The sequence below is a fragment of the Anas platyrhynchos genome, chromosome 28, assembly GCF_047663525.1.
Source record: "Anas platyrhynchos isolate ZD024472 breed Pekin duck chromosome 28, IASCAAS_PekinDuck_T2T, whole genome shotgun sequence".
In the NCBI taxonomy this organism is placed as follows: domain Eukaryota; kingdom Metazoa; phylum Chordata; class Aves; order Anseriformes; family Anatidae; genus Anas; species Anas platyrhynchos.
Window position 1 is genome coordinate 528,754 of NC_092614.1, and position 27,283 is coordinate 556,036.

Below are 27,283 nucleotides of genomic sequence, written 5' to 3' on the forward strand. Positions count from 1 at the left end.
AAATTAGTTTTTTTTTAATTTTGAAAATTCATACAATTTAGTGGATGGAGGGGAGGGATGCTTTTGTTCTTTTTGAAATATCGTGTTCTTTTGTGAAGCTGGAAATCTGAGTAGTATTAGGAACATCGGTTTGTAGAACTGTGTATAGATTTGTAAATGATTTGAAGTGCACAGCTCATGCAAATGCCTGCTTGGAATTATTGTGCAAGTGTTTAGAGGTGTCTACATACCTGAAGACCCAAACTTGTCCCAGTGTCATTTTGGGGAACCAATGCTATCCTGAAAAAATGCACTAAGGAAACAGGACAATGCAGGCATTAAAACCTGAGCTCAGACATCACCTGGAGAGCCTCAGTTCCAGTTTGATTCCTGGCTGGGGGAAGTGGTGATGAGAACTTGGTGCATGCCGAATGACAAAGAACCAGAGAATCACAGTGTGGGCCTTGGATTAAAAAAAAAAAAAAAAAAAAAAAAAAAAAAGCAAAACAGAAACCCTCACATGCAGACATATGGATAAGAGGATTGCATAAATTTGCTGCCTAGCTGCGCTGTCAGTGCATTTAAATCAGAGGCTGATGTAGGGAGAGGAAAAGACTGCTTCTTAGAACATTTGGTGTTTTCCTGGGAAGGCACTTCAGCATCTATTAAACAGTATTGATAAAGGGGGTAAGCAAAACTTGTGACCATATCTGGTAAAAATAGTTAAAATTTCTTAAGTTCAGGGCCATGCTGGGCTCCTTCTGGAAAGTATTACGACCAAAACCTCAATGATTCTAGCTTTCCAAAATTAATAGTCAGTTTTGATATAAACTTCTGCTTGCTGGGAGACGTGAAGCAGTAGTGCAGGCCTCGAGGGTGGGTTGGGTATAGCCGTTCAGTTTCAGGGGGATGTAGCTGACAGCATGTGAGATCTGTAGGACGAGTTGCCTTGCCTAACTCATCCTCCCCAAGTGATGCTGTTGACTGTAGCGTGTAGCTGCAAGTTACTTTTGCCTTGTTCCTTAGGTGCTCTTTGAACAGAGCACAAGGGTGACACGTGTTGCCTTTTGGAGGAGGGCTGGCTGCTTATGTGAAGCACTGTGTATACTCCATGTATTTTACTCGTGCCCTTGCTGTCTTGCAGCAACCTCCCCTTAGTGGAAAGAGAACCAAGGAAAGCTGGCAAAGAAAATCTGCACAGGCCCTGGTCTGTTGTACCCCTCCCCAAAGTTGCTTTCTGCTGTTCATGGCTCTTCTCAGAATTCAGTGCAGGGGAGATGTTCTGCAACAGCTTCGGTTTAGCAGAAATGAATGGTCTGAGGGAACAACAACAGGCCGGTCTGAGGTACTGCAAGTGACTTCAGGACTAAACGGGGAGGGGGAAGCTGGAGGGAGTGTAGATGATTAGTTGGGGAGAGAAGGGGAGGGATGGGGGAGTACCGCACAAGGAAGGACTGGAGAAGAAAGGTGTTTGTGTAGCTAAATAAGGGAACTCTGTTGGGGCTGGAAGCTTGACTTTGCTGCAGTGGGACTTTGCACTGAATAACTTCATTGTCACTATTGTTTCAGCTGCTCTGTTCCTAAAACAAGAAGGTGTGCAAAGATTGACAAGTATTAAAAGACAGTATATCTCTTGGTAGCAGTGAATTGGTTTAAATCATTGTCTATACAGTGTTTGAGATCCTTAGGAGCGAAATTCACTCCTTAATACTCTGCTTGAAGGCATGGGCTTACGGAAACAGAAAATGTGTCTCTGCCCTCAGCTGAGGGTTCCAGCCTGGGGCTGACAAAGAATTTATTTTCATTGAGCTTATGGTGACGCTTTTTTTTTCCAATCAAAAATTTATCCCAAATGCTTTTAAAATGTCTGAAGTTCTGTGTAGATGCTTAAGGAACATGTGTATTCAGAAAAATATTCGCAAATAGTTGAAATGTGAGAGCGAGGATTGTTCCATTTAAGTTTTCGAAAACTGGGGCTCAAGAAATGTGCCAAAGATATTAGAGCATCTCCAGGTACATCCAGGACTTGGGTCCAGATCTCCTGATTCTCTCAGCTCTGTGCCTTCAGCCTCAAAGTGTCTCCTCCCTGAAGCAGGGAGGAGTAAATATAAACGGGACGTGCTGGGACAAAACATGACTTAAAAATCGGGAGTCTTCATGTGCCGTAAAAGGCTTAAGTAACTGTAAGTTATGCCACTTACCTCGTAGTATATACTACTGAGATGAAGTAGGTATCACCTTACCTCTGTTGGCCCTACTTACTTTGGCTCGGATGCGCGGTGTTTCAGGGGCCGCCAGTTGTTCCACAGGCTGGATGTCACAGCAGTGCATGAGATATGCATACCCAAGGCACAGATGCAGTTTTCTTTCATTAACTGGCATTATACAGTGGCCTCAAGTATTAGATTTATGAAGTAGCTTTTCTATATACAACCTCAAATCTATTGAATTGAACTGAAGCGGAGCTGGATGGGAGATGGAACTGTGCATTTCCCTAACCACTGCTCCCTGGTATTGCATATTTGGTTCATGTAGTTATGACAAGAACAAGTAGCAAATCATTAAAGCAGCAAAAACACCATCTTCACTGTAAAGATCTCCTTTGAAGCTGAGGCAGAGTGTTCCTGAATTAATGGAGTGCACAGTGATTTTACTAAGTTTTATTTATAAAAAACCCTCTTTACGTTCATGCCAAGAGTCTCCAGCTCAGTGGTAAGCAGGGTTCATGCACAGAAACCCAGTCTAGATTTATGATGTGTTTGAAAACGCAAGGGAAAAAATATCAAATTGACAATATTTGTAACATATTGTTAAAGTATCTATTCTGTCGCCATGCGTGGAATTCCCCTGCTTTATAAACATGAGTGCCAGCTACAGCCCTTGAAATGTCATAACACATAGAGACAAAAAGAAAACAAAAAAACTTTTGTTAGAATGCATTCTGAAGTCTGAGATGTGTTTGGTTGGTGTGTGGAACAGAGTTAATTAATGAAAAATAAAACATACACAAAGGCACATGTTCTTTAACTTTTTTTTTTTTTTTAAAAAAAAAGAAAAGCTTTAATATCAACACTTCTGACAGCTCCCTTTATCAGCACCGAAGGTTTGCTTCCTGCGTCTCTGAGCATGCAGTTCTTTGCCTCTGCGTATTTATTATATTCTGGGCAAACCATTTTGTGTAGAGAGACAGTACTTTTTGCACAAATGTCTCTTCTGTTTTACAGACTGAGCAGCTGCACAGCTTTGCTTTTACATGGACTTATAAATTATTCTGCTACCTAAAGTGTTGTGCACAAATTTTGGAGGCAAGGAATGATTCTAGCGTCGTAGGTGGGAGGCAAGCATCTGTGCTCTGGGAAGGGCTGTATGGGGGTATATGTACGTTTTTATTCACACCTATACGTAGAAAAGATCAAGAGATGTGTGACTTTGTACCTGTTGGTATTGCATTTCAAGTGCATTTCAGGTGTTCAAAAGGAAACCAAGCCCCGATTCGTTACAAAGCTTTGTTGACCTGGGTGTCCAGGTGGAGGTCTGCCCAGGCCACGTGGCACACGCCTCTGCTGGTGAGGAGAAAACCTGACGGCCGTGCGTTGGTGTGTGCCAGCACATGCCCAGCATGGGGCTGGGACTGTCTCCTGACCCAGCCTGCTTCCATGAGCACCTGTGAATGTGTTTCTGTATTTATCAGAAAAATGGTTGTCAGTGCACAGTAATTAAGGGGGAGATGGTTACCTGTGACTGAAGCGCTGTATCACAAAGAAATAAAAAGACTTTCCCCTCATTTCTTGAAAATGTTAGGTACTTTGTTTCTTTTTGGGTATACTCATTGCATGAAATGAGGGGAGAACAAGAGAAAAGTCTCCAAAACCAAACATGTCACCTGACTGAAAACAATAAACCCAGTTTTTCAGTCTTCCCTCAAAGCCAGCAAATGAAGACCTTGCAGAATTTATAAGAGGACTGAAAGAATATGTAGCAGGAACTAGCAGTTGGATTGGGTTATTCTGCAGTCAGCATCAAAAGTTTCATGATTTCTGTTGAGAAGAATTAGGTTAATAAGGAAGGCTTTTGAACTTCTTTGTAACCAGCACATTAATTTAAAACTTACAAACTTCAGGAAAGGTTCCAGGTTTTCATTACTAGGTACTTCTTGGAGAGTGCTAGTTGATTAAGCAAGAAGCGGTGAGTTATGGAATTGCCTGTAGTCTTTTGAAACCCATCTGAATTGTCACACCTTGGGGCAGGGCTTGCCCTCCTTGTGCACTCACATTTAGCAGTGTCCGATGCTTCCCTCCCTGGGGAAGTTCAGAGCATTCTGGACTCAAGAATGCAGCAATGCACCATAAAGAGGAAAGTATAAAAATGTCAGTGAAGATGCTAGATATACAGCAGTTTGGGGAGCCCCAATAAGTTAAATATTAACAAGTTCTATTGCTCTCACTTTGGTCAGTTAATAAAATACCCTAATTATTAGGTTGCCTAAATTGCCTGATGCGCAGCTTTAGAGATGGAGAGCCTTCTCAAATGAAACCTCTGTGTTTACTGAACTTGTTTGTGTAATACGAATGTGCTACATCTTTCCTTTATAAAGAAACCTCAGGGGTTATTGTAATGTGCTTAGATGAAAATGCAGCTCAGGCGTTGCTTTGTGTTCATGCAGAATAGGAGAATGTTCAAGAAATTGCCCTCCCCCCCCCCCCCTTCCCCCCACCGTCGGGGATAATGTATGGGAGTGTTCACGTATACCATTACCGTAGCCTCTCCATAATGGGTAATAGACTCAGTTGCTCCACAAAAAAAAACAGAAAACTTGCATCCTTTTTTGTCTGGTTTGCCCGCTAGGATGGTTTGGAGCCCTTAGCAAGAGCAGCGCCTTGTATACTTCTGAGCTCCACTGGGGAGTGGGAAATCGGTGCCCCCTGCTTCCAGAGCCTTCCCTGGGGAGCGGGGCTGGAGTGCAGCGCTGGGTCCTGACTCCTGGCTCTCCCGAGCCTCCAGCTTGTTTGAATCAGGAGTTTTGAGTCATTCCCCCCTCCCCAGCCCCCACCATGACTTTTGTGCAGCTTTGGTTTGTAGAGCAGTGACCCCGTCGATATAATCCACAAAGCAGTAATTCTGCCCTTTAGTAAGACTCCATCCTGAGACACAACTGTAAAATCACCCTCTGCATTATCAGAAAATGCCTGATGGGCATCTCTTCCAGTCCCTAGAGTGCTTGTCATTCTGGTATACGCTCTGGGCTCTTGTCTTTGCATTCACTGTCTGTGCTTTTATTTCCTTAAGAGTGAGTACTGCCGTAGATACGGGCAAGACAGCCTCCTTGTGTCTTGTCATTGGAATATGCTTGCTAAACTCCAGCTCCCTCGTGGGTTAGTTCTGCTGCTTGTTCACTTGGTTGGATTTTGGCTGAGAAAATACACTGAACCTACTGACACTGCAACGGACGTTCCTCAAAAATACTTGGTCTCCTCTCCTCATTGGTACTAACGATGTTGACATCTTTTTAGATCCTAAGTTGTGTTTGCAGAACTGTTTTGTGAATTATTGCACTGCAGAAGTGTCGGGTGCCGCTTCTCAGACGCTGTTTTGCTGTGCTCCTAGCAGAGCTGGTAGCTCAGGAGATGAACTAACGTGCAGATTGGTGATCTTCCTGTGCCTCAGTGTCCCCCTCCTTTAAATGAAGATTTTGCCTCTTCAAAGAGGGTAACAAGGAATAATTTATTACTGGGCAGAAACACAAATTGGTGGTAGCTTTAGCTGGTTTTGCTCACGTTGGATGGGCTTTGTATTTCACTGATGTGTTACCGGGTCATAAAAGACAGAATAAATCTTGTTTACTTGTTTACATCCCGTGGGAATCTGCTGCTGCTCTGGGTTTCAGGCTTACTCCTAGCAAGGCTGCAGAGCTGTGCTCCCCCTGCCAGGCAGCTGCTCCGTGTAGCTGCTGCCCACTTCAGAGGCAGAACGTGCAGCGCCTTTACTGAAAGGGTGCCAAAGCTGGGGAGAGGAGCTGGAGGGAGGAAGTTACAGGGGGAGGGAGGGAGAGGGCAAACATACATGGAGAAAAGGAAGGGAAAACTGGAGGAGAGCTCAGCCGAGGAGCGGCACGAGGGGCTGGCGGGGAAGCAGAAGATGAGGAGCAATGGGAAAGTCGCCGTGTGAGCCCAGCAGCTTCTCTGTGTCCCTAGGTTCGAGGGGGATCTCTAGGCCCCCAGATTGATCAGATCTCTAAGGAAGAGCCTCGTGGCCTTACCCGGGAGACCCGCTGCAGTGTGCTTCCCCGCAAGGCCCGCGAGTTGCGAACTTTTTGGATGCCACGCAGGGGGTGGCGGTTTGGGTACCCGGTGTGATTTGTGTGCGGTATCGGTACTGTTCCCGTAACGCATCATCCGGGGCGGGAAGGCTTTGCTTTGAGTCTCTGCGTGTGACTCGAGAACTTCCAGGTCATTTTGTCACAGTGACACCCCCCCCGCCCCCCTGGCCCTCCCCGCCCCCCCCCTCGCCCTCCCCCTCGCCCTCCCCCGCCCCCTGCTCCCCCCCCCCCGCCCCGTGCCCCCGGCGGGTGCGGGTGCTGCGCGCTGCAGCCCCCCCTGCCGGCAGCTCCGCGCCGCTGCAGCTCCCCCCGGCCCCAACCCGGCCCGGGGGCACCCGGGGGTTCTGCGCGCGCCGGGGCCTTGGGTACCCCGTGGTGACCCCTGGGTGCGGGGTTATTTTCTGTCTGTGCGTGGTGTCCCCCACCAAGAAAATACTTGTTAAGCAGGACGAACACTTCGAGACCTGTCGGTGGTAATTTGTCCGCAGTTTGTGAATCGTGCTGCCGGTGTGGGCACGCTCAGGGAGGGGGAGGACGTGTGCGAGCACCACACGTGGGAAGCGGGGGGTGCTCAGGGCCCAGTAACGGGGCCGGGCTCTGGAGAGGAGCTGGGACGGGGGGGAAGGTGCCGAAAATCTGCAGGCACCGAGACCGCAGCTATGCGTACGTTAACGGGAGGGGCAAACCGCACAAATCCCTGCGGGTGCTTAGCAGCCGATGAAGCCTTTAAGGCATTCAGAAAGAAACATCTTATGTTTTCTAGCACATAAATGTGTTTTAAAAGGTATATAATTTATAATAGCAGTGTTGACAGAGCTTTAACTACAAAAGCTAAGCTGTAATATATTTACATGTGAGTGGTACTTACTGTGTGGGTGCGTCTCTGTTGATGTGTTTCCATGTGATTCTCCGTAATTTCAGCAAGTGATTGTCGTAAGGGATATTAAGCCATAGTATTGATAATACTTTTACAGCTCTGCTTTGGGAAATGCATTACTGCTAAATTAGTCCCTGAAAATCTAGAGATATTAACACTGTTGAGCATGAAGGCAGATGGGATTTTGATCAGAGACCTTTATTTGTAGCATGATCCTAAACAGTCATTACGTTAAAGCAGGAACTTCGTTTCCTTGAATATTAACTGGAGTTGGGGATTTTACTTCCGTATTGGCATGAACTAGCTTATCATAAAAGTGTAAATGGAACTCGCTTGGTATTGATTTTTCCTGTGCTCTAAAAAGATGCTTAATGAAACTCGAGGTACCTAGATAAAGACCTTCACTGAATGCAAAGTAAGCTTAATTGCAGTTCCCTTAACAAGCTACTGGAGATGATTTTTTTTTCCCCACTACAAAGCAGCCCTTTCACCTATTTAAATTGGTTCTCTTCCTGTGTGTGCCATGATGCGTTAATTCACTTGTTTTTTTTTTTTTTTTAAATTATGAGGGGCAAATTGCAGCTTAAAGAAAGGACTTTTTTTATATACATTTTTGTGTGGACAGAAGTTCTTGAAGAGTTTGATTTTTGAGGTCGCAAGAGGTTTTAGTCTACAAAAAGAGTGACAGCTCTCCCCTCATTTTATAGAAGGGGAGAAAGGCACAGAGCCATTTTCTGACCCTGTACAACAGACCAGTAGCAAAACGGAACCCGAACGGAGGTTTTCTTAGCGTTTGTCCTAAGACCTGTCCTCTGCCAGACCCTGCCCGTGCTCTGGCGGAGGTGCAGGGCTGCTCTTCTCACACGCCAGCACTGCGAGCTCCAAAGCGAGCCCGGCGAGCCCAGCTGCCTCTGGTGGGCTCAGGCTGTCCCCTGAGATGGCCGCCTCGGCGCCATTCCTGGTGGTGGTGGCTCATTCTCCTGTAGGCCCTGCTTGTGCTGCTCCCTCGGAGTCCTGCTAATGCTTCACCGAGTTCTTCACGTTCTCTTTGCGGTCATTTTTTGCCTTGCCCTCAGCCACATGGTGAGCCCCTCCCTGCGCTGGGTCTGGCGCAGCTGAGGCGGCCTCAACTGCATGGCGGCCTGAGGCCAGGCCCACACCTCGCGGCCGTGCCACCTGCCTGGCGCCGCAGTCCAAAGAGCCACCGCCTCTGCTGCTGGGGACACGCGCGGTGCCGGGGATGCACGCTGGCCCTCGGCAGTTTGCCTCAACGTATGTAAAGCACTGCATCTGCGTTAATTACACATGGTGCCTTCAAGCCTCTCTGTGCTCCTGTGTGAGATACTGCTCCCACAGAAAATGTCAGACAATGAGAAGATGGCACAAGTCCCCCCCACCCCTCCCTTCCCTGTGCCAACACCATCACAAAGCAAGAAAGGGTATTTAGCACACTCAGGGGTAGCCAAACAGTGCCAGGGGAGCCCCTGGGTGAGGTGTAAGCCCAAGAAACCTCTTGCTGTTACCCTTAGAGTCAGTCTTGCATTTGTTCATGCTCCAAAGAGCGATAAGTTGGGGAATTTTCCTAAGGATTTGAGTAGGAAGATAGAGCAGCTTTGCGTCAGGTGCAGGGTAATTATTTGCTGGAGTTCTGTGCTATTTGGTTTTTATTCCCTGTGTTTTCATTAAAAGCTAATGAGTTTTTTCTTCATTCAGAACAATAGCTTGGCCCCTGACAAGTTGTTGGTTATTTTTTCTGCTTGGACTCAACTAGCTGTTGCTGCTCCATAAACTTTATGGAAAAGTGGATTAAAGCACAAAAGTTTCTAAAACAAATCCTCATTCCCTTCCATTTGGATTTGCATTAAGTAGCTACGTGTGCAGAGTTTTTGTTGATCCTTGTCATTGTAACTCTAAGCAGTTTGAAAATATTCCTAATACCAACCAAACCAGCCGCCTTCGTGCTGATTTGTGTTGCAGCAGCTCACAAGTCGGAGACCTGCTGCGCTTGGCACAATACATGTATGCACACACTGCAGCCTGTGCATATTGGAGTGGGTTTCTGTAGCCTGCATAAACTTGTGAAAGCCTGGTTTCTAGTCCTCTGGGCGGGGAGCAAACCTGTTGCAAGAATCACAGAATTTTAGGGGTTGGAAGGGACTTCGGGAGATCATCGTGTCCAACCCCCAAAAGAAAGAGCACAGCTGTGGTGACAACCCTCCTGTATGGTATTTCATGCCTGGGAAGTGGTCTGCCGAAACAGAGACCTGTGGCTTGAATCTTTCACGTGGTTTATGTGCGTGACAGCTACTCCTGCTGTTAATGCCAGTGACTTACTCTTGCACGTAACTTTCCTGATTGGGTCCTTGTTCCTGTTCCAAACGTCTTACTGCATCCATGCATCGATGCGTGAGCTGTTCCTCCCCAGCGAGATGGCTGCACCGTGCCATGCCGCCTCCTGCTACTTGGAAACCATAAACAGTTTGCTCGTTATCGCAATAATGCTGCACCTGTATCTCGTTATAAGGGAACACCTGTTACCTTGATGTTTGTTTGAAAAGCCTGGTGTAATACTGTGCAGTTTGTCTGAAAGAAAATGTTCTTTTAAGGTATCAGGGCTGAATGGGCTCGCGGAAGCTGTCTTCTAATGCTGGCATCTTCACATCACTGCAGACAGTCAAGCCCGCAACGCTGCAGCACGGCACTTAGACAGGCTACTCATTAGAATGATCGCTGTTTTCCTACGATAGTGAGCTGTTGCTGTTTGGTAGCGGCTTTTTATGTAGGCTTTTTAGAGCCTGTTTATTTGAGGATCTCAAAGTGCTACAGTAAAACAAGGAAGAAACATCCCCTTCTTACACACAGCTGAGCACAGCACTGAAATGACTTCTCCAAGGTCAGGCAGTCAGTGGTGCGCTCACAGATGCGCTCCAGTGGCCAGAGTCTGGCCAGCGGAGCAAGGGATTTGAGTCTCTGCTTTTTAATAGCTAATTGTTCTTTCCTCGTGGAGGTGCATGCGTGAATTTCACGTTGTTTTAGCATAGAGGAACGTGCTTTGCTTATCCTGCATGACTTCCCTAAAAGTAGTCTGTGGAGGGAAGACCCTCTGCAGTACTACTTCCACTTACCTCTGATCCTGCAGCAGGAATTAAAGCTTGCCCTTTGGGCTGGGGGCCTGCAGCTTTCTCCTTGGCCTGAGAGGTTGGTAATGCAGATGCTGAATGATGCGCCTTCCAAAAGGAGAAAAAATGTTTTCTGAATTTATTTTTTTTCCTGAATCAGATGTTTTGCACTGCATGCTGAGATGGCTGCTGGAAGCAAGTAAACATAGACTTGGGAAAAGATTTGATAATGACATGCTACATCTGAGGTTCTTACCCTGTTAGGGAAGTTAAGAGTGTCTGAAAGGACAGGCTGCCAGAGGCACCTCTCTTATGTCACTGACTCCCACAGGCCTTTGGTAAATATCACAAAGCCAAATCTTTTCCAAATCTCTCTCGATATCCTTTTAAGACCTTTGAGCTTGTAATATCAGCAAGACTATCATAATATCTGGCACTCATGGTGATCTGTTTTTTTAAGTAACTGTTCTGTGGACAGGCAATCTTGTATGCATTATGCTCTTCACAGCCAGATTGTTCATTTTGGTGAAGGACTGGAGTTCAGCCCTTGAATGCAGACGTAGGGGTCTCAGAGCTCTGAGCTCAGAGAAAGCAAGGGAAGGCTGCAACCTGTGATGTTGAAAATAAAACTTCCAAAATACCATGTCGCCTTTCTTCAGCTGAGGACTTCACAGGGTCTCCACTGCGTTTCTTGCTGGTGGCAGGAAGAGTGTTGTAACCTCCTGCTCCAGGCCTTCAATACCCTTTCATCAGTGCTTGATTTAAACTATGGGGTGCAGTTCCTCTGTTTGCTTAGATAAAACTTGTTTGGAACTTAATTTTTAGTGTTTGAACACAATTAACATCAGCTGAAAACTCACCTTTCTTGCTGTTTGTTGTGTGTTGACAGAGTAGCCAGCTGTCTTTACCTCTGTTATCAGCAGTCTGGGGCGTGTGTATTCAGGAAAAAAGGCAAAAGCTTGAAAGACAACTCTTCTGCTTTGTGTGAGCTGTGTAGCATTTTCTTCTATGGGTAGGCTACGTGTGCTCTGCTTATAGGAAAGTTTTAAGTTATCAGCTTTCATTGTAGTTATCTAAGTGCCTTCTGCATAACATCCAGTATTGGTAACAAATCCATAGCAAAATGTCTGTTCACAGTAAAATTCAGCCCAACATCTTCTATGGGGAGGTAACTGCTCCTGCCTCCACACAGATACGTTGCTTTGTCAACTTGTATGTTTCTGTAATTACATGGAGTCAGTTTTTTTTTTTTTCCCTTACTACCCTCTTATTTGAGGATCTCAAAGATTTTTCTTACAGTATAAGAAGATTCTTCATTCTAGTGAATTTGGTACTATATTGCTCCTTTTCACAGATGGATCCTTTTCACAGAGATCATGTACTGAGCACAAGAGCAATGAGTTGAACAGGTTTTGGGGCCAAACTACCAGAGCCTAGTATTTCCAGCCTCCTCCTTGTATGCCCTTCAAGTATGAAATCCGTACATATGCAGCATGAGTGTTCATGAAGCAAGAATATGCTGCTTGTCCCTAAATGATGAATCTGGCCTTTTACCTGGAAAAGTGGTTTAGGGTTTCATAGAGAATCTCAGTGGAAGGTGAGAATCAGGAGGAAACACGTATCGGCATAGGAAGTAAAATTTGGATTTAGGAATGTCCTCCACTAAAATCAAGCTCTCTTCTTTCTAGGAGAGGATCAGCATGATGCTGGCTTTGGACAAGACAGTTCTGATGAAAATCAAAGCTGGAGTTTGGCCCCTTCCATGACATCTGATGTCTCACTTCCATCAGACTTCCTAGATGATGGTAAGTCTCTGATGTTTTTTGAAGTCCTTATGCGAAGAGGATGGAAAGGTAAGTGCAATTTAACGTGACTTGTTCTGTTTCATCCATCTTATAATGCTGGAGACATTTTTTTGTTGACTGGTGACTATAATCAATGACTGTAAAATGTTATAGCAATCCCAAATTTAATTTGGTATTGCTGAAGACAAATGCATGGTGCAAGTTGGAATTGGTCGTTCTCTTTTGGATAAACAACAGTGATGGGAAAGAGCAGAATTTGGCAAGTGGCTAGCATTTTCCAAAGTTAACTTGCAACTTCGGGGTCCATTTCTTCTCGGATGCTCAACCTCGCACTTCAAAGGGGTTATGTCTTCTCATACTTTGTCTTGCTCCACCTTTTGAATATTAGACCCCTTTAAATTGTCTTGGCCAGGAGAGCCTTTTTTGGGGACTTTCTAGAACTTGGGAACTGGGGCTCCCTCTTCCCAAGAGTGTAGAAGCACTCCCAGCTGAGAGGTGGACATGAGCTGGCATGCTGAGGCCAAGGGTGTATTCAAAGCATTGAATGTCAGATGGAGGGGAGGTTTTCTGGGCAAAGAGGTGCTGTGATGTTCGCTTCTGCTTGTGAGTGGTGGTTTAGGAGTGATGAATTTGTGATACGCTATTGAAATTGAAGCCTACAGAGCTGAGACGGTTCCGATCTTAGGGGTTATCTTTGGTCCCCACTGAAGGATTGACTGTTTTGGTCTCAAAATTTGGATTCTCAATCTCCCCGTTCCCGCAGAGCTTATTTCTTCCTTCTCTTCCACTTCCCTTGTACTTTCCACAGTGCTTTCTTACTCCCCTCTCCTCATCCTTTCTCTTTCAGTTTCTCTTTTCCACCTCTTCCTGCTCAATGTACTCTTTCATGTCTACTCCTACTTCTGTTAGTGAATCGTTGCTCATTAGTCAAGAACACAGAGCGATAAGGATTTATTTGGGATGAGGCCATAAGGGCTGATTGGCACCAAAGCTTCCTTGTGCAGTGCAAAGCACTAGGTGTATTTGCCGTATGTATTGATTCATTTAGACTGATCAGAGACAAGGTTGGTCTGATCGTTAGCTAGTAACTGCAGCATGAAAAAAGGTGTGGAGTTGTGACTTCTTCTAAGAGCTGGGCTGCCCTGGGAAAACTTAAAATTGTCAGGAAACTTAAAATTGCCCTCGTTTGGGTCTGGACCCCCACGTCCAGTCCCTGTAACATTTATCTCAGTGGGCTCTCAGTGAGGTGTGCAGCCTGTCTGCTGCAGAACTGTAAAGAAGGCACAATGATTTTTTTTAAAAATGAATATGAAGTCAGTCTCACAAGGATTTAAATCGTTACTTCCAAGAAGGCGGATTAAGCTAACGGGTGTATCAAACAGCTTTCATTTCTGAATTAGAACATCCCTTGTGGGAAAATCAGAATGTTTTAGGATTGTGTGAACTGATTTTTCCTCTTTGCAGGTTGTGTTGGCTTCCCTGCATTGGGTTGCCTTCACCTTTACTGTGCCCCTTCTTGCTCCTATTTCTGTTTAGCCAGGAAGGTCCCTGGAGCAGGCTCTCTGACTGTGCTAGCAGTGAGCCTGGCCAACCGTGGCTCCCTGGGGTGCTGCTGTCACACACATAAGTGACCGAGAGCTGCTGCTTCTCAGGTAGAACAGGTAATCCATCTAGCTATGGCCAGAAGAATAAATTGGCCCTGTAGGAACAAACTTACAATTCCTGCGGCTTTTTTTCATCCCTTCTTAGCTCTGTTTTGCAATAAGAGGTTATGTTCTCAGGTGCGTGTCCTGTTAAAGGATGCTGTCTGTTGCGTTCCCAAATTCCCAAACTTTATCGATTCAAGGCTTTGATGGAAGCAGATCTCTGGCTGGGATGATGCTCACTTCTGCCTCTCCTTACCAGGAAAAACGGGGGAGTGCGGGCAGGGGAATGCCCCCACTGTTCACTTTCATTTTGAAGAGACTTTTCCATTCTTCCCCTGAACTTGTGATGGGAATCTGAGAGAGCCTTTAAAGTTGTCTCTGGAGGAAGCAAGAGGGGCTGTGTGAGTTGGGGATGACTTTACTCAATGAGGCATGGCCCTGCTCTATAGGATTGTCCCTAATGAGTGATTAAGAAGCTAATGTTTGTACAGTGCTGGGAGGCTGTGGAGCTCTGTGTAAGTGCAGAGTGCTGTTATGATGATGAGTATTTCTGGTGAGACGCCTCCCTGTCATGCACCCTGCTCAGACCACTTGGAGACTTTTCAAGATATTTTCTCTCTTAATCTGGTAGATCTGTCTGCCGGTGTTCATTGCTTTCATTTTGCCGAGGTGTAAGGTACCACAGCTTCCTTGGGGTAGGAGTTGCACACATCTAAAGTATTGAGCACTTTGAGATGTTGCTTCCTCAGTTTTCTGTCTTTTCCATGGCTCTCTAGCAGTGCTTCTACCATCGCAAAGCCTCTGATGTCTTCCTGGAGGGACACTGAGGCAGGAGCCGAGGGATGCGCCCGGTGCCAGCGCAGGCAGCTCACAGGGAGCTGGGGGGTGAGGGCTGCTGCGGCCCCTGCCCCTGCCCGTCTGTGGCTGTGCTGCTGGTGCCACATCATCGGCAGTGTTTTATTTTGTAAAACAGGTACACGGTAACATACAGCTCCTTCCGTTTGGTGTTTTTGTTTTGTTTTGAATACTGTCTTAAAATCAATTCCTTTGGCAAAAATTCCTTTCGCTTTATAAAAACTCGCTAAAAATGGCTTTTATCTTAAAAGCTGCGGTGGCTGGCAGGCGAGATGGTGCTTCACTGCGCCCCAGCGGCGCGGGGGAAAGGGGAGCGAGGCAAAAGGAGACTCGACGCTGAAGGCGGGGGCGGAGGCTGCGAGGGGCGCCGCGTCCCGCACTGGCTGCCGGCGGCCGCCCGCACCCCGGGGGGGCCGCGCGCTCCCGCTCGGTTGCGCCGCCCGCGGCCGGGTCGGGAGGGGAGCGGGGAGCGGGGCTGCGGCCGCGGGGCCGGGCGGGGCCGGGCGGGGCTCGGCGGCGCCCCCTGGTGGCGCGGGCGGGGCAAGGCGCGGGCACGGCTCGTCCCTCGCCGCCGAGGGAAGGGGCCCGGGGCCGGGCCCGACGGCTGCGGGGGCGGCTGGAGGCGACCCCCGGCGCGGCCGCAGGAGCGGGATGGGGGCCGCAGAACCCCCCCGGGGCCGCGGGCCGCCTGCTGCAGGTCTCAGCCGCCCGGTGCGAGGTCTGCCAAGGGGCTGAGAAAAGGCAAAAACCCGTATAAGAAGAAATAATTAAAAAAAAACAGTTATATTTATGTCCTGGTACTGTAAAGCAGGCAGACCTCCTTAACGCCGCGGAGGTCGTGTGCTTGGAGGTAGCACTTTCTGAATGGAAATGCACCGTAACAGCGCTTTGAGGCCCCGTGTGATAATGTCCCTGGCACTGTACAAATACGTTCCTGGAATGGTGCTCGGTCTGGGCAAAAGGTTTGGCTGTAGTTTATGCAGAGCAGTTCAGTTCACCTTTGTATGAAGTTTTATTCGTTTGGGGTGGAGGGGAGGAGGGTGGGTGGCTCGCAGGCTGCCAGAAATAGATGTGTGTGGTGCATAGGGGAGCCCAGACCTTTGTAGCAAACAAGCGGTGGGAAGAGTAACGCCGGCAAGATTTTCAGCTTTCATTTAAAACAAACCAAGCCCCAACCCAAAGTGGCTTCGTGTTCTCATTTGGGATTTTACAGCTGCAGAAAACTGTAGTACAAGTAATCACTGCAGAAATCCTGACTTGTGGCGGCAGTGCCCAGCAGCTGCGCACGTCGAGCTACAGATGCTGATCCTGAGGGCACCCAACCGAGTCTGCGGTTTCATGGGTGCCTGTTTTGAGCTCAGAGTCGTTTTTCCTTTGAGACACTCAGGAGTCGGTCTGAGAGGCTGTTGTTGTGCTAAGGGTGTGCAGAAGAGCAGGTGACTGCAAGAACCTTCTCTGTCTCATCTAATCTCCCCCCTCACCTTCCCCTGCACCCCATAAAAGCAGTTCTTCTTTGTGAAGTGTTGAAACCTCAGGCGTTGGTGCTGACCGGTGGCAGGACCGGAGGCCGTGTCCTGCTGAGGCTCAGCCCGGCGCTGGGCTGAAGCTTGGCTCTCTCAGGAGGGCCCTGGCTGGTGCCTCATGGGCGCTGCTTTTAGAAATGATCCTGATACAAACCAGCTTGGGCCCCAAAATGTTTTGGTCCAGCCTATCCTTTAAGCTCCTCCAGCTACATGGCATGCGGTATCATGGTGGTTATTCGCAACTGGGGACTGTCAACCTCAAGATTCAAATGCTGGCTTTAAAAGTATGGGTTGTTTTATGCAAAATAATGTGTCCATGGTTCTGTCAGTGCCATTGGGTGTTACGTGCCTTGGCGTGTGGTTTGGAAAGATTTTTTGACTAACCACTGGGATGTTTGGTTTTTAAGCTGAGATTCTCCAGTGATTCCTTGTTTCCTTAAGAGCTTGGGCTCTTACAACCAAACCAAAACCAAGAAAAACAACAGAAAACACCACCACAACAAGCAAACAACAAAGTGTTATGAAACATGATGTAGAATCTCAGCAGTTTAAATCTGCAGAACCTCAGACAAGTTATAATTCAAATTGCTTAGACTTGGGTGAAATGCTACTACCCTACGAATGCAGATTTTCTGAAGTGAGAGTCCTGACTCCCTCCTGCTTTTCCAACAGGGACAAGCAGGATCAAAGTCTTCCTTGTTTTACAAGTGCAGAGTTGGATAGAAAGATTTACTTCCCATACCTCGAGGACAGTCTTTAACAACAAGATGTTCTTTGGATTTTTTAGTAAGATGCTTAACAGCAGAGAGCTTGTGTGGAAGCGCTGGCTTACGGTCGCAGCTCAGAAGGGGTTGCAGCGGGAGCTGCCCTCAGCCGCGGACGATTTCCCAGGAATGGGCGCAGCGCTGCCGGGTGCACGCTCCGGGGATGTGCCGGCCATCAGCAGCCTTCTCGTGGAGAATTGATCGTTGCCCCTGTCCAGCCTGTGAATTATCAGTGTGCGAGTTACGTGGGGGCTGGGATAACTAACGCACCCGCTTCCAAAAGGCCTTTTTATTCATGACTATGTAAATCTAAGGCATAAACGCTTTGTGTCTCTATATTTTGCTCAGCAGAGGGATGATATGCAGGAAATGCAAGTTAACAGAGTGTCGGCTGGAACTTCATTAGAGCTTCTCTGCTGCCCTTTCTAAAAGAAAGCCATTCCGGCTTCCTAAGTTAGCAGGCACTAGAGTATCTCCCTCGTGGAGTGCGCGGCACCGCTGCTCAGTGTGAGGCTTGCAGGGTAGAAGGAGAGGTGTGGGGCTCGGGGCTGTGGCTCTTTGCCCCCTGTGCCCATGCAGATGCAGCCCCAGGAGCCAGAGCCCTCGCCCAACATGGGACATGGTGCTTTGCTCCTGCAGCAGCGCCGGGGGCTGAGCGCGGTGGGGCGCTGGGTGCAGATCTTGTGCTTTCTGCTCTCATCAAATGTATGAATAGTAAGGTAGAATATTTGGTGGGAGGGCTCTGTGTGTGTACCTCAACAGAGACAGGCATAAGAAATGGTTAGATTTAGATGATCTAAAGGGTAGATTACACACTTGAAATGTACTGAAGTTGGCAAAGATCCTTATTTAAAAAAAACAAAACACACAAAACAACTTATTAGAAAATGGAAAAGTGTAATGACATCATTAGCAGGGGAAACAAAGGAGGCTCTTCCTCTACTTGAATGACAAGGTGACTTCTCTGAAACCAGGGTAAACTTCTTTTCATTCATGGTAGGACACATTTGTGTGACAACTTGAGGACACAATGGCAAACTAAACAGTGCTTTTCCCAAATTCCTGGTACCTGTGCCCACAGACCCGTGGGGGCCTTTCTCCCTTGTGGGTAAAAGCAAGATATGTTCCAAATAAAAATAGCCTTGTCCTACAAACGAGTTTAGACTATTGTATGCTCACCTGGGTGGAACTGCCCATGGGGATAATGGTGATTGTGCCAGTGTGTTGCAGGATCAATCTCAAAACACTAACAAGTCCTGAAATGCAAAATTCCCAGCTGAGAGAAATGGTCTGGATGGCAATAAAAGCCCATGCTATATATACACATTAACACGTGCTAAACTACTACTGACTTCAGCGTGACTTAGGCATGTACATAAATATTTGCTTCAATGTGAGCCACGGGGAATACATTAAATTATTACTCAGGTTATGTAGTGCTGAAAATCACAATGTGCACAAATAAAGCCACTGTCCTGAAGAATTTAATTTTTAAACACTGGTTATAATAAATTCTGAAGTGAAGTGTGTTAAAGGACAACTGGAGGGAAGAAAAGGCCTTTTTTACTTTTCATTTCTTTTATTTCTCCTCTAAATGTAAGTAATCAAGTATAACTTTATTCAACAGGCTTTTCCCTAGTTTTCCCTAGAGCTGTTGTACCTGCCGGTTGCATTACACGAGCAAAGAGCCGACGTTGGATGTTCTGTCATTGTCGCTTTGCAAGAAGGCGATTTTGTGTTTATGTGCACATGTGTATTTTAAAGAGTAGCTTTGTTTAAGGCTTACAGTGATGAAGTACTTCTTAAAACAAGTTAAACTTTTATTGTTTAACCCTCTGAGAGATGTGGCAGCTGAAAGAGATTGCAAGTCCAAATTGATTTTTGGTCCGTGCTGCAGGGTAGCTGCAAGTGTGTGGGCACGTACCTGCGTGCGGTGGGGGCACAGCCAGTGGGGCGTTGAGCAACCACTGGGACTTCACGTTCTAATCCAGTGTCACAGGAAGAGCAGCCGAAACAATCGGCATCATCCTTCACCCTGATAATGCTTTCTCGCCAACTAATAGCTCCTTGTTCATCAAGGAAACGAATGTGTGCCGAGGTGACACGCTCTTCACCCACTGCTCTTTGTTCTAGGGTCCTCCAGACTGATTGTATCAGCTCCAGCACTGACAAATATCCCCCCAAACTTTAACACTATGTAAAATTGAGTTATGGGGTTTTAAGGTTAGACTCCTCTGGCTGAAGGTTGATTGTCTCCGAGAGATAAAGGAATCAGTACTCAACAATAACAAAATCTTTGCCATAGGATAATGCCTGTTATTGAGCTCACAGCTCTCTTTATTTGGTTACAAAGCTTCACCACTATTTTTTTTTCCCTGCGCTTATAGGTTAAAGTGGGAGCTGCTGTTTGAAATTGGTGAATTGCTGCTGTTCCTCTATCCACCCTCACTCTGTGCTTGAACAAACACTCTGGCAGATAGATCAATTCCTTCAAACATCCCATCACCCAGGGCTGTGTGTTTGCGGCCTTGGTTTTTAACCGAGTTACCCTGACAGTGGCACCTTCCCAGCAGCAGAGCAGTGCAGAGGTGCCTCTGGCACTTGGATAGCCTTTGGAGAAAGAAGCCTTGACTTCCTTGCCGGCACAAACCCCAAGAGCTTGCTAGACAAATCAAGGACTTGGGAAAGGAGAGCATTAGACTGCTTGTACAGTAAGGGTCAGTCATTGGAGTAAAAGAAGTAATTCCCACTGTGCTAGGGCTGGTGTGCAGTGCAGGCAAATGGACCCAGGTGGGATAAAGAGCCTGTGGTGTAAGTGGGGACAGCACCTTAATTTTTAGGAGCCTCAAATGCCTCGCTCAGATTCTCTGGCCAAAGAGCCATTCTGCATTTAGTAATGAGATTTGGTCTGCTGTAAATATGAATGGTCTGGTAATACTCTGCAGAGGATCAAAGCATCACAGAGATAATGGAATTTGGGGGAAGGAATCGGAAGTTTATTTTAACTTTAAATGGATAGTACCTGGGGCAAAGGCATTCAGTGCTGAGACAGTCCTACACTGAGGGCAGCAAGGGCCTGCCAAAAGAGATGCCTAGGAGGGGCTAGCAGATGGGCAGAGAAGCCACAAAAACCAAGGGAGGACAAAATTTAGTGGAGGGAAGCTCCCAGTACTCTCTGAACTCCTTCCAGATCCTGGAAGCACTCTGCCTCTCCTGATAAACACCTGATGCATGGGGTGTGTGAAGAAGACACGCGTGGTAGGGATGAACTTTCCTTGAAGACTGGGAGCAGTCAGGTGGTTGGTGTCAATCCTTGAATATAGAGGGTGATGCTGTCCACCCCCATAACTTGTCTCTTTGTTTTACCTACTCTTTAGTTACCTAAAAAGACAGAACTCTGCTGTCCCCCAAAGGCTGTGGCCTGCAGGCATCTACTGGAAACACGTTTGGTTGAGTGAAGCTTTCAAATCTGCCCCGATTTCTGCTTCCTTAACTTTATTCAAGATGTTCTCTATAGGTATTTATACCCGTAAAGATTAGTGCTGCACATGTCACTTAGTGGATGTTATAAAGGTGTGAATTTAGGTGTCCTGTAAGTTTTGAGACTTGTAATTTGTCTCTGGTGTATTGACTTGCTGGCTTTGACTCAGACCAGTTTTCTGGCCTTGTCTGGGATGGATACGTGGATGAGAGCTGAGGCTGGCATCTTCAGTGGTAAAACTCTTAGAGAAGTGATTTACTTATCATTGTGCTTCAAAATAAACCTAATTATTCCAGGGAGCCGTGGACTAGAGGATGAGTGCAGACATCTCATGCCCGTGACCTTGGAGGGACATGTCTGCCATCCTGTCCGTGTGCTCAGTGTGAGTGCTCGGTGTGAGTTGCCAAGATATCAGGGTGGATCCAGTGCTGAGATTTAGCCTGTGCTGATGTTGCCTCGTTGCTGGAAGAAGCCCACTGTTATCCTGACTCCACTCCTCTCACTTGGTGGCAGAGGTCCCTCACCCCGTGCACGGTGGCACTTTTACCAGGTGACATTCACCTGAACAGACCGGGGCTTCTGACGGAGCAGCCTGGCTCTCAGTGACCCACGATATGCTGCTACTTTTTAAGTGGCCCTGCCCAATTTATTTTTGAGATCGTCAATTACATTGCAAATTTCTATTTATTCCTGTTTGCCTCGCAGCATTCCCTGGTGCTGAATGTGCTCCGAATTACTTTTTTTGTTACCCTACTTTATTCTTTAGTGGGTTGAATCTCATTTCATTATTCTCTCCATATTCCTAACCTCTCTGTGTCCCCTACTATTATTTCCTCTGCTTTCACTTGATATTTGCATTACCACCTAATTTAGTGTCTTCCTGCTCATTGAATTAATGGACTGTTTACTTGCCTTAGATAAAATGGGGACTAATACCCTGCAGTACCCCAACGCAGACGCTTCTCCCCCACATGACAGAAAGCCATTTATCACCAGCTTTTGTCTGTGGCCCTTGGGCCAATTTTCAGTCTGTGACGATTGCTTCTATCCAAGCTGAGGTAAATTAATTTTTTTTCAGTGAGATTTGCTGTGGCACCACATCAAACGCTCAGTAAAGTCTCTAGATATATTGCATCTTCCACATTACCCTTCATCTGCTAATTTTTTTGCTTGATCAGAAAGGCTGACCATATGTGCCTAAGGTCATTTGCTCTTTGCAAACCCAAAGGTTGCTTGTTGCTAAGAAAGCAATTATTTCCTAGGTGCTCATAAAGTAATTTACTCCCTTTTAGTTTTTTTTTTTTTTTTTTTCATCTGTTCTGTTATTTTATGAGCGTGACATTAGATTTGCCAGAGCATTTTTCAATTTCACCTTGGTATTGTGTTTTTAAACTTCGGTCCTACCTTTGATTATTGCCCTCTCCATACTTCTTAGATCTCTGCTATGATTAGAAGGAATCGCTTGCAATGTTTGGAAACTATTATTGTAATTCCTCTAAGACTCCATGTAAATGGAATACATCCATCTGTCCCCTTCAGTGCTTGCACCTGTGTCCTAGCGCTAGTCCAGGAAGCCCGTGGTTACCTGAGTAGTCTCTGTAGGAGCCGTGCATGACTTCTGCTCCTCGAGCTGTGGTGGCATCTCCTGAGTGGGTGAGAATTCTGTGCTGCCCACACCTAGCTACATTTGTCATCCAGCAAACATCAGGGTGGTGACACTCCTCTTAAGATGGGTTTCCAGAACAACAAACTTTTCTTTTCAAATGCAATTTGAATAAGTGGATCAGAAACGCTTCAATTTTGTATTTAAGGTCTTTCAAAGCCACTCAATAATAATAATAAAAGAAAACAACATGAGAAAAGAAAAGCAAGACACTTGAAAAACACACACACTTTTGCAATGGAAAACTAAGCAGCCCTACCAAGGGAAAACGAGGCCAGACAGCAGCCCGATTTGAATATTCTCCTTTGCTTCTTTTCTTTGATATGCAAACTTGCTGCGGATCAAAGAACTCTGGGAGAAGGACAATAGTGCGGAGCGTGGTGACTTTGGGTTTTGGTTCCTCCGTTTGATCCCATGGTGGCCGGGGTGCTGCTGGGACGGGCGGGCAGTGCGCTGCCCCCCGGGACTTCCCGTCCGGCCCCCGGGCTCACCGATCAGCGGGGGAGCTGAGCTGCCTGCGCGAGGGCACGCGCACAAGCCCCGAGGTTGCAGAAACTGCCATAAAATGGCTATAGCTCTGTTGTCTACAAAGCCTCCATCCCTCCTGGGTACCCCAGTATGCTAAATCTGTGGGTTCAGGCTTGGGGCAGGTGGTAGGATTTGCTCCTTTAATCTTCAGTGTCTATTTATTACAGTGGAGCTCCAGGGCATCTGAGCATGGCCTTTCTCGCCAAGAGACCATAACAAATGGATGCACTACCTCTTTGACACAGAACCGAGGTTTGCGCACCACCTATCTGTGCAATTCGGCGTTGGCTCTTTCTGTCTCTGCTTCTTCTTTTGTTGTGATGCTGATAAAACTGGAGAGAGCAGGAAGGGATTTGAATGCAAAGAGCAGCTCCGGTTGACCTTACGCACCTGCCTTCCCCACTGCTTCCTGCCCAGTCCGTGGTTAATATTTCACAGGGGGATGCTCACCTTGTGGATGAGAAAATGCTCTGCCCCAGGCCATGGGACCGTGACTTCGAGTAACCCTTTTCCCTTTGTTTACTCTTAGGTATTGAACCCTCTTGCAATTGCTAATTATTTTTCAATTACCCAAGACAAATGCGAAGGTTAGGGAGGTGCCATTTCTCAGTGACCCTGCTTGTCAATTGCTGCGACTCTTTACTAATGTTGGAGCTGATTTTGTTAGATTTTTTTCATTGGTTTTAAAGAATAAGAGAAAATATCTTGAATTGCAGAGGTAATTTAAGCCTTTCTCTGTCTCCGAATGCTATGAGAAATTAGTAGGCTACTGACAGTTATGGGAAATTCCATCCTCTCATTGCAGCTGAATTTTATTTTAATGGAAAAAAAAAAAAGAAGAAAAGAAGAAAGTGTCTTCAGAGAAGGTGGGGAACCACGGTAAGCCTTATACAAGAAGGCACGATGGACTTGTCCTAGTCTTCTGGAAGATAACTTCATTATTAGAGTGACACTTTGTGGTGCTACCGCAGCATCAAAGCTCTTTTGCACCAGTTCACAGTTTGATAGGCAAGCAGGCAGGGTAAAGGACGAGGGGGAAGATGTCAGAGGAGTGCGAGGTGATTTGACTCTGGCACATCCACCGGATGAGGGTGAGGAGCCATAACCTGGCTGGAAGCGGCCGCTGTTGGCAGCTGGGTGCTCCTTGCTCGGGGCTGGCAGCACCCAGCTCTCTGGCTCCTGGCTGTGGGGCTGCAGCAAGCGGCGCCGGGCTCTGCCTCGGGTTCCCTGCCCTGGTAGCGCGTTTAATCCCCGCGTGAGGGGCGCAGAGCCCCGGGGGGCTGCAGCGCGAGGCCTCCTCTGAGCGGGGGGCTCGAGGCTGCCCTGGGCCGTGCTGGTGCGGGTGAGCGGAGCCGCTCCGCACGCTTCCATCGCAGGGCGCTTGCCCTTCCCGCGCAGAGCCGAGCCGCCTGGCTCCCCAGTGAGGCAGGGAGCTGGAAAAGCCCCGTGCTTTTCACACGAGATGTATTTCGCAGCCTGTCTCCAAGCAGCTCGCGACCCACAGGGCATCACTGAACGCGCCAGCAACAAAATAGCAACCGGGGGGAGGGAACAGGAGGACAGAGGAAGATGGAAAACCTCCTATACAATAATTAGAATAAAATTGGGGTATCGAGAATACAGGGGTCAGCTTCTGTTCACACCAATATGGCTTTCACCTTGTAGAGAAAGGCCTGCACCAGGTAATTAGGTCAAGTCAATGATTATATATCTTTAAGCGAAGTGGAAGGGACTGTAATTGTGATGAAATTTGTTTGAAGAGGGAAAGCATGGGGAATTTTGTTTAAAGGTAACGAGTTCAAAGGGTAAATGAAGTTCAAGGTTCAGTTCCTGTTCACTCCTAACAAAAAAAAAAAAAAAAAAAAGAAAAAAACACCCACGCACACCAAGCAGCCAATATTTCTATCAGACGAGTTGCTTTATCTTTTGGGGAAGGGAATGGGATCATATCCCTGTAGGAAAACTGGAATTAAAATAGTGACAGCTCTTTAATGGGGCTTTCTTTCTTTAGGAGCCAACAGAAGGGTAAACCTTGGGTAGTTTGTTTTTTTCTTTTTCTTCCCTTTGGAGCACGCTGCCACATGCAGCCACCTTGCATGCAAATGGGTGACATCCTGAGAAGGGGCTTGTCTGTGATATGCAAATACCCACTTTGTTTAGGGAACTTTACAGAGGCAGCTGCCACGGCAGGCCATGAACCGTGGGGAAAGCTGCCCATGGTGGGGGCATTCAGCAGGATTTCAGCTTCCCGTAAAGGTTTCTGGTGGAACAAAAATGTTCATACTTCCAAAAGGTCTGTTTTCTTCCCAGAAAACATGGGGCCCAGTTGGTGCCAGTGGCTGTCGTGGTGTGACGGGGGGCACGGCGGGCTGCCCGTAGCGCAGGGAGTGCTCCAGCGTGCCTGGGCACGGGAGAAAAGGGCAGGAGGGAAAACAGCCGGGGCTGCCCTGCAAGGGGCTGCTTTTAATCGCACGAATAAGTGCAGAGACGTGGGCTCATCGTTACCGTGAGGCCGCCAGGACCTCCGGCCTGGTCCTCGCAGTGTCGCTACGTGACCGTGGCTACGGGTTTGAGTGAGCCACCAAATCCGCCCTGTGGAACAGAGGTGGTCGGCCTCGGGGGGCTGCAGCCGGGCCGCTGGGGCTGCCGCTGGTAATGGGAGGGCTGGGGGCGAGGCCCCTGTGGCAGGGGGAGGCGATGCCGGCAGTGAGCGCGCTTCTGCTCGCGCGGCCACGGAGCCTCGCTGCTGGTCTCCACGATGGCTTCATCCTGGGGACGGAGCCTTGTACCGAGCACAGGGTCACGTCGCTTGGCCTCATCGGGGAAGTAACCTGCAGGGTTTTGGTGCTGACCTACGTGGAGGGGGACGGATGGGTGTCCACCCTGGCAGAGCTCACCAGAAGTTCAAGGAACAGCGCCGTAGCAATATTAATGACGGCGAAGGGCATGCAAAGTTCAGAGTTCCCCTTCTGTTTACACCACCGAGCTTTTTCTCCCTTTTCCTGTTGCCCCCGGCCTATCTCCCACGTGCACTCTGTGTAACCAGTTCTATTCTGCGACATTTTAATCTGGTTTCGTTTCTTGCCCGGAAAAATGCGCAGCAGCTTTGTGTGGCTGACAGAGGGTGAAGGGTGGGAGCGCGGGGGAGCAGGGTGCTCTCGCGATCAGTTCAAGGTTCACTCTTTGTTCGCATGCAATAAAAAGTCTTCAGTTATCAGGTATTTAAACCCAAATCAGCAGTTCCATATCCGTAACCTGAGCTAAGTGTTCCTCCATCTAATGGCCGTGCGGCTGTCGTTTGCAGCGAGTTGGGTGACACTCGATTTGTACTCGGTGACGGGAACAGATGGGCCCTCATTGTGAGCGCCCGCCTGTATGCAAATGTGAACGGAGTTTCACCCGGGCCCGGGCCTGACCTGACCACGCACAGGCATTTACGCAGCGCGCCCAGCCGGGGGGGGCGGCCAAGGGCGATAAAAAATGGCACTCGGATAGTACCAGCGGCAGGTCAAGTTTACCATCCGTCTTTCAGCGGGACTGAGATGGCAACACAGTTATTTAGTTTCAGCGCTGATGTTCGTTGCAATAAGCTCCATCATTTCACCTGTTTATGAACCCGGCCTCGTACCGGCTCTCTGCAAAACCGAGGCGAGCTCAGGCGAGCGGCGCCTTGCTCCCGCCGGGCTGAGGACGGGTCCTGCTCTCTGCTGGGGCTTCTCTCCCTCGTTTCATCGTTGTGTTTTCCTCTGTGACCCCCCCCCCCCTTTGTATTTTGTGGTTTTGTTTACTTCTTCAGGAGAAACAGAAACCCGTCTGTGCTGAAATGGGCTTTTTTATTATTTAAAAATTGAGAAAAATGATAATTGATGCCAGAATAAACAAGCAGCATTTTAGGCATCGGTTAACAGTTTTGCATGTACATAGGCAGTATACAATATATAATAAATCTTACCATTTAAATGTGCAACCCTTCATTAGAGTGAAAATATGAACAGCTGTAATCGCACATTTACGCCGGTGACAGAGAAAAATCTGGTTACAGTTGTAATTTTTCATGCTGATGAAGAACTGGGAGCAGGTTCTGAACACTGATTCTGTAACTGTGGAATTTTATTCCTCCATCCCCGCTCTTCTTTCTCGCACCTCCCTTGCCCCCCTGCCGCCTCTCCCCAGCCACATACAGTAGTGTAGCAAATTAGCGTCTTTTGCTCACAGCAATGCTCCGTTTTTGTATTATTCTCCGGCTCATCAGAAAAGTAGATTTCTCATGCCAATTGTAGAGCCCTCTCGGCTGCTGGCTCCTATGGGACTGACCCCCCAAACTGTTGTTAGGATGAATGGTTGCACTTCTCTGGGACATCTGTTCTTCAAGGGATGCTATGAGCTGGAGCCTGGAACTGATATAAAAGAAACAGTCACTACAAATACAGTAAAACCTTCTTGCTGCAGTAAATCTTATTTCTTGCAACTTGGCTTCCAGCAAGTGAGCGGCACATCTTGGGAGAGGTGGGCTGAGAGGCCGAATGCTGCCTTTTTTTTTTTTTTTTTTTCCTCCCCCTCTCTAAAGGTGGAAATGTCCATTTTGTGGAACTGGAGCCTGAAATGCAGTAGCTATAACCATTGCAAAGCATCCTGAAATCTTCCTGTCTTGTTTTTATAGTTTATCGTTCCTCCTGTAGAAAAAACAGAACTCATATATATTTTAGGCAGTTGAGCCCCTGCTCAAA

The 27,283-nt window shown here is 47.5% G+C and overlaps 1 protein-coding gene across 5 annotated transcripts in view; it reads left to right on the plus strand.

Annotated features, from left to right (window-relative positions):
- The window catches only part of SKAP1 (src kinase associated phosphoprotein 1), a 142,956-nt gene that overhangs the window by 18,843 nt on the left and 96,830 nt on the right, over positions 1-27,283 (plus strand). For 3 of the 5 annotated variants that reach the window (XM_038168947.2, XM_072028766.1, XM_038168943.2), the window contains exon 4: positions 11,980-12,096. In XM_038168947.2, the coding sequence (XP_038024875.1) occupies positions 11,980-12,096 (117 nt within the window). Of the gene's footprint in view, positions 1-6,109; positions 6,171-6,936; positions 6,959-11,979; positions 12,097-27,283 lie in introns of those variants that run through there. The other 2 variants (XM_038168945.2, XM_038168946.2) reach the window with 2 other exon arrangements.